Raw genomic sequence first — 6000 nt, 5'->3', positions numbered from 1 at the left:
CATTCAACATATCTGGCCCTGATTCTTCATTACAAAGCAGGCGAAATTCTTCCCCACAGATCTCTCCTCCACCAGGTCTCTTGTCCCCAAAGGGCTTTGGTCCTTCTTCCACTGGGATGCCCTCCCACCCTCAGAGGCACTTCACACTTTCTCTACCCCCATCAAAGTCTACTCTCTGGGAAATGCCTTTATCTTATGGAACAGCAGGCCCAAAGTGTCACCTGTCCAATGAGCCCTCAATGAGACAATGATGTGGGAAACGTGGTTGGGGAAATGCTGCACCTCAAACAGCAGGACTCCAGCCCTGTCCTGCAGGTGCCTAGCCCAGAGAAAAGAAGTGCAAGGCCATATAGTGCAACAGAAAGAGCGGACGCTTTGGGGACCTGGCTGCTGAACCCAGCTCCCTAAGGGACCCTGAGCTGCACTTGGCCTCCCAATCTCACCCACGACATGGAGTTGGCAGAACACTATGTACTCCATCCATCCAAACAAGTCAAGGCAGAATAGTTAAAAAGCCAAACTGAAGTGATCGAAAGTGTCCAACGGTTAATGGAAGACCATGGAAACATCCAGGAGGGAAAACTGACATCTCGCTAATCAGTGGGCTGCAGGGTCCCAGTGGTGGGGGTTGGAAGGATGGATCTCCTGTCTATGCAAGTTGCATCCCTTCCCATCCCCAGAGCTGTGCTTGGCCACTGCACCAGAGCTGAATAGCAGATTATTCCAGGGAAGAGGCCAGGCACACATGGAAAGTCCCTAAGAGGCAGAGAGGAGGGCTGTGCCACTGAGCCTAGCCTTCCAGTGGCCTCCTGTTCCCAGCACCACAACACACACATTCATTTACATGCACCGCCATACACCACATCCAGAAACCCGGTTGTCCATCTACAGGTCAACACAGCGGTTCACACCCAGCAGGACTAAGTTTGTATGCACATACACAGAGCATCCATGCCGTCACAGACACTCTACCCTGCACACACCACACACTCTCCACTAGCCACCGTGTCACACCGCAGACAGGCTCACAACCAAGAGTTTCAAAGAAAGGCCCATTCACACATGCTCAGTACACATCCTACACTCAATGCATGGCTCCAGACCCACACACGTGCTCAAATGCCCACACTACACAGAGACTCGCTCTCCCTACAGTCACTACACAGAGACTTGCTCTCCCTCACACCTATGTACACGCGGCCCCCATAAACCCAAGGGTTCTACTATTCTGTATCTCTCCCACAAGCCTGCACACCCAGGCACATCTGTGTAGCGCGTCCTCCCCCACCACCACCCGGCCACCGCCAGCAAGAGGCTTCCTGCTCGGTGTGCAGCGGCCACAGTGGCCAGGAATTAAAATGCAGCAAGGAGGAGCCGGGACGCGTCAGCACCGCGTCTCCAGGAGCGCACGGCGCACACGGCCGCCGCCGCCCCGCCCGCCCGGAGCCACCGGGCCAGCGAGCGGAGGAGCAGGTGCTCGGAGCCCAGCCGCGCCAGCCTCGCGCGGCCAGTGCTCAAGTTCGCCCGGGGCCCGAGGAGGGTTCTCCCGGGCAACCGGGAGAGGAGCGCAGCCGGCGCCGCTGCCACCGCGGGCTTGAAGTCTCGAGAGGAGAAAGGCGCACAGAGAAGCGAGTACGGGTCACCCCCGGAGGTGTTGCCGGAGCTCCGCAGTCCCCAGCTCCCGGCGCCGCCAGGGCAGAGAGGAGAAGAAACAAGGGACAGCCAGGCCGCGCTTTTCTGGAGACGCAAGGCACCCGGGAGAGCTGAGGGGAGAAGCGGCACTTCGCTCTGGCCAGAGCCTTGAAGGGGCCCGACAGCGAACAGCTCCCACAGGACGCCCTGAGAAGCCCCCCAGCCCCAGGCGAAAGCCGGCTCCTCGCAGAGCTCAGGCGCGGGACCTGCGGAGCCTCGGCGGTCTCGGCCGGGAGCAGCCCGGGAGCAGTCAGAAGAAAGGGTCCTGGAAGAAAGGGAAAGAGGACAGCAGCGGCAGTGCGTGCGACCCCTCACCCCAGTACACACCCACCCTACCCGCCAAGCCAGGAGCCGCGGTGCGCCTCTGGGGGCGCTCGTGCCTTGGCGCCTCCGCTCCCGTGTCCCAGCACCGCTGGGCTACGGGCCGGGCTGGTGGGGTCCCTGGGGATGTCCAAATCAGGCATGGTGTCCGAGTGGCCCCTCTGCCAGGACCAGCGTAAAAGCTGGGGTTAGGCGGGGCGGGGGGACTCAGCTCAGGGTCCCCCGAGGTCCAGGACGAGGGGAAACGGGCGCAGCGCCCAGGAACTGGAGAGGCGGCTCCCAGTGGGGCCCCTCCAGAAGTAGTGCCCAGCGCCGGGCATCCTCCAGGAAGACTAGGGGCCAGGAGAGCCTGGGAGGCGCTCGGGAGAAGCCAGTGCCAGCGGCGGCGGGCCGAGGCGGCGCTCAGTCCCGGGCGGGCGCCCGCGGAGGCGGCGGCGGCGGCGCCGGGCGGGCATGCCGCGCCACCGGAGCTCCTTTCGGGCGCACGCTTCCCTGGCGCGGGCTGCGCGCGGCTGCCGCGGCTGCTGCTTCCACTGCTGCTGCGGACTCCCATGGCGGCTCCGCCCGGTCGGGGCTGCGGCCGCTGTCGCCAGCCGGGGGCTGAATGAATGAGCCGGAGCGGCGGAGCCGGGCTGCCCGCGGCCGCGCTCCCCGGCCCGGGACGCTTCCGCATGGCCCGCGAGGAGCCGGCGCCCGCGGCGGTGACGGCGGCCGGGCAGCCCAGGGGCGGCAGAGGCGGCGAGCGGGCGCTGCAGGGGCCGGGGGTCGCCCGCAGGGGGCGGCCGTCTCTGAGCCGCGCTAAACTGCACGGGCTGCGGCACATGTGCGCGGGGCGCACGGCGGCGGGGGGCTCCTTCCAGCGGCGGGCGCTGTGGGTGCTGGCCTTCTGCACGTCCCTCGGATTGCTGCTGTCCTGGTCCTCGAACCGCCTGCTCTACTGGCTCAGCTTCCCGTCGCACACGCGTGTGCACCGCGAGTGGAGCCGCCAGCTGCCCTTCCCCGCCGTCACCGTGTGCAACAACAACCCGCTGCGCTTCCCGCGCCTCTCCAAGGGGGACCTGTACTATGCCGGCCACTGGCTCGGGCTGCTGTTGCCCAACCGCACGGCGCGCCCGCTAGTCAGCGAGCTGCTGCGGGGCGACGAGCCGCGCCGCCAGTGGTTCCGCAAGCTGGCGGACTTCCGCCTCTTCCTGCCGCCACGCCACTTCGAGGGCATCAGCGCCGCCTTCATGGACCGCCTGGGCCACCAGCTGGAGGACATGCTGCTCTCCTGCAAGTACCGCGGCGAGCTTTGCGGCCCGCACAACTTCTCCTCCGTGAGTTGCCCTGCGCGCGAACCCGCTCCCTCGGTGCCCCGCTGCCCACGAGTCAGGAGGCCCCGTCCAGCCCCTTGCGGCTGTCCACCAGGCGCCTCCCTTGCGGTGTCACCTCTCCGGGATACCTAGGTGGACCCTTCTCTTGGGTCCCGTGAGTCTCTCCTCTGTGTGTGGGAACTTGGACTTAACTGTGGGAGGAGCGGCCTCACCCCAGTCACAACTGTCCCGGCCCCTCTCCCATTGTCACCACGCACACCCTCAGGGTAGTCCTGACCGCCCTGTGTGTGCGTACTGCAGCCTCCTTGCCCGTCCTCCTCTCCAGGCCCACGGGACTCCAGCCACTGCTCTGTATCTGGGGGGTGGGGATGTCCTAGTGTGGGCTTGTTGTCTTTAGGAAAACCAATAGGAAGCTCTTCAAAAATGGGCCATCAAGAGAATCCCTCCGAGTCCCTAAGCAGGCTTACCATCCTCAACAGCTTATGGCTTCAGAGTTCTAAAACATTTAGGAGTCCAGGAGGACTGAGGAGGAAACTCTGGAATATTAATCAACACTGGAGCTGTAGACAGCTTGGTGGGGGAGGCAGCAGCAGCCCCCGGCAACTTGGTGCTGCAGTCTGGAGCATCCCAAAGACTTGAGCAGTGGTGGGCCCTCTGCCTCCGTTCCCTCTCCCCTGAGGTGTGAGCCTCGGTCTCTGGTCTGGAGGAATGCTCTGCAGCCTGGGCCCTCTGCCTCCCCTCCCTCTTCCCTGAGGTGTGAGCCTGGGTCTCTGGTCTGGAGGAATGCTCTGCAGCCTGGGCCCTCCGCCTCCCCTCCCTCTCCCCTGAGGTGTGAGCCTGGGTCTCTGGTCTGGAGGAATGCTCTGCAGCCTGGGCCCTCCGCCTCCCCCCTCTCCCCTGAGGTGTGAGCCTGGGTCTCTGGTCTGCAGGAATGCTCTGCAGCCTGGGCCCTCCGCCTCCCCTCCCTCTCCCCTGAGGTGTGAGCCTGGGTCTCTGGTCTGGAGGAATGCTCTGCAGCCTGGGCCCTCCGCCTCCCCCCTCTTCCCTGAGGTGTGAGCCTGGGTCTCTGGTCTGGAGGAATGCTCTGCAGCCTGGGCCCTCCGCCTCCCCCCTCTCCCCTGAGGTGTGAGCCTGGGTCTCTGGTCTGCAGGAATGCTCTGCAGCCTGGGCCCTCCGCCTCCCCTCCCTCTCCCCTGAGGTGTGAGCCTGGGTCTCTGGTCTGGAGGAATGCTCTGCAGCCTGGGCCCTCCGCCTCCCCTCCCTCTTCCCTGAGGTGTGAGCCTGGGTCTCTGGTCTGGAGGAATGCTCTGCAGCCTGGGCCCTCCGCCTCCCCTCCCTCTTCCCTGAGGTGTGAGCCTGGGTCTCTGGTCTGGAGGAATGCTCTGCAGTGTGGCAGGATGTGGGCACAACAGCCGGGGCCAGAAGAAGCTGTGCTCAGGGTTTGTAAACCATTTGCTGTGCAGGTCTCCCCTACTGTGGGTCTGGATAACACAGCTGTTGGACAGAAGGTATCTGCCTTGTGCAGTCTGCCTTGGAGGAGTTCTGGTGCCAGGCCCCAGCATGGCACAAGCCTGTCCAGCCATTCGTGTGTAAATGCCCTTTGGTCAGTTTGGGTTTTTCCACTAGTGCAGGGAAGGTTGGGGTGTATGCCGTTTATTGGTAGCACTCTGATGGTGATTTTGCCAGCCCTGATTCATCACTCTGACAGTCTTATTTCTGACAAAGTTTTTTCTGTGATGGTGAAGAGATACGATTGTTCCAACAGGTGTTGGTATAATGCCAGTCAGCCCACGTCTCTCATTGGCTGGGTGGGCTATTCCTTGTCTAGGATGGCAACCCTGGCTTCAATCTTGTCCTGCTGGTTTTGCTTTAAGCCTGTCTACAGAGGAGCCCTGGAATTATCCACTCCCAAAACATTCCTTATTTTCTGGGCTTTTCAGCTGGCCTTTAAAGTCTATCTCCCTGGTGGCTGTCTGCCTTGGCAAGCAGGAGATGTCATTAACATGCTTCTAAGTAACTTCTTCCAGAACTTCAAGCACAATTCTGAGTTCCATAGAGGTGAATGAAGGAAGGTAGTGAACTCTTGTTATTTATTGTTCTTTGGCTGACTACTAATTAGCACCCTCTAGAGTTAGATTGAAGTTCAAGGTTACATGCACGTATCAGCAGGCCCTAGCTTCAGCTCTAAGTGTTACAACACGGCCCATGAATTGTATTTCTGCACTTCCGACTGTTGCTTTACAAAGTGTGCGGAATTGCATTCTAACAGCCAGTGTGCACTTACGATGTTCACCACAGTCCTGCATTAGCAATGAGTTTTATTACCATTTTTTGAAATGAGGAAAATGAGGCTCTAGAAATCTGTTCAATGCCCAAAGTCAGCAAGTTCCAAGTCTAATTTTGCATATGACCAAATGCATTATGCAGAAGCTACAGACAACCCTTCCTCTCTGACTTTGGCCCTTTCTTCTCAAAGACCCTTGGGTAGGAGGGTAGGACTCCTGCCCTCCCCTCCTTCCCCCCCACCACCACCAAGTCCTATCCCTTCTAGGAGCTGGAAGGGCAGAAAGCAGAGCTATGCTAAGTGGTCCAGGTGCTCAGAGACTCAGCAACATGTTACTGGGGCACGCAGAGGACACAGTATCTTCAGGAGCCACCTGACTTCAACCTCTTT

General features: G+C 61.0%; 1 protein-coding gene across 1 annotated transcript in view; it reads left to right on the top strand.

Moving 5' to 3' along the window:
• Positions 1–2601: 2601 nt before the first annotated feature.
• LOC128570574 (acid-sensing ion channel 2) overlaps positions 2602–6000 on the top strand; it is a 285991-nt gene continuing 282592 nt past the window's right edge. The window contains exon 1 of the mRNA XM_053569873.1: positions 2602–3329. Coding sequence (XP_053425848.1) covers positions 2622–3329 — 708 coding nt within the window. The 5' untranslated portion in view covers positions 2602–2621. The remainder of the gene's footprint in view (positions 3330–6000) is intronic.

Source organism: Nycticebus coucang, chromosome 18 (assembly GCF_027406575.1).
Source record: "Nycticebus coucang isolate mNycCou1 chromosome 18, mNycCou1.pri, whole genome shotgun sequence".
Classification (NCBI taxonomy): Eukaryota; Metazoa; Chordata; class Mammalia; order Primates; family Lorisidae; genus Nycticebus; species Nycticebus coucang.
This window is presented reverse-complemented; position numbering and strand designations above follow the sequence as displayed.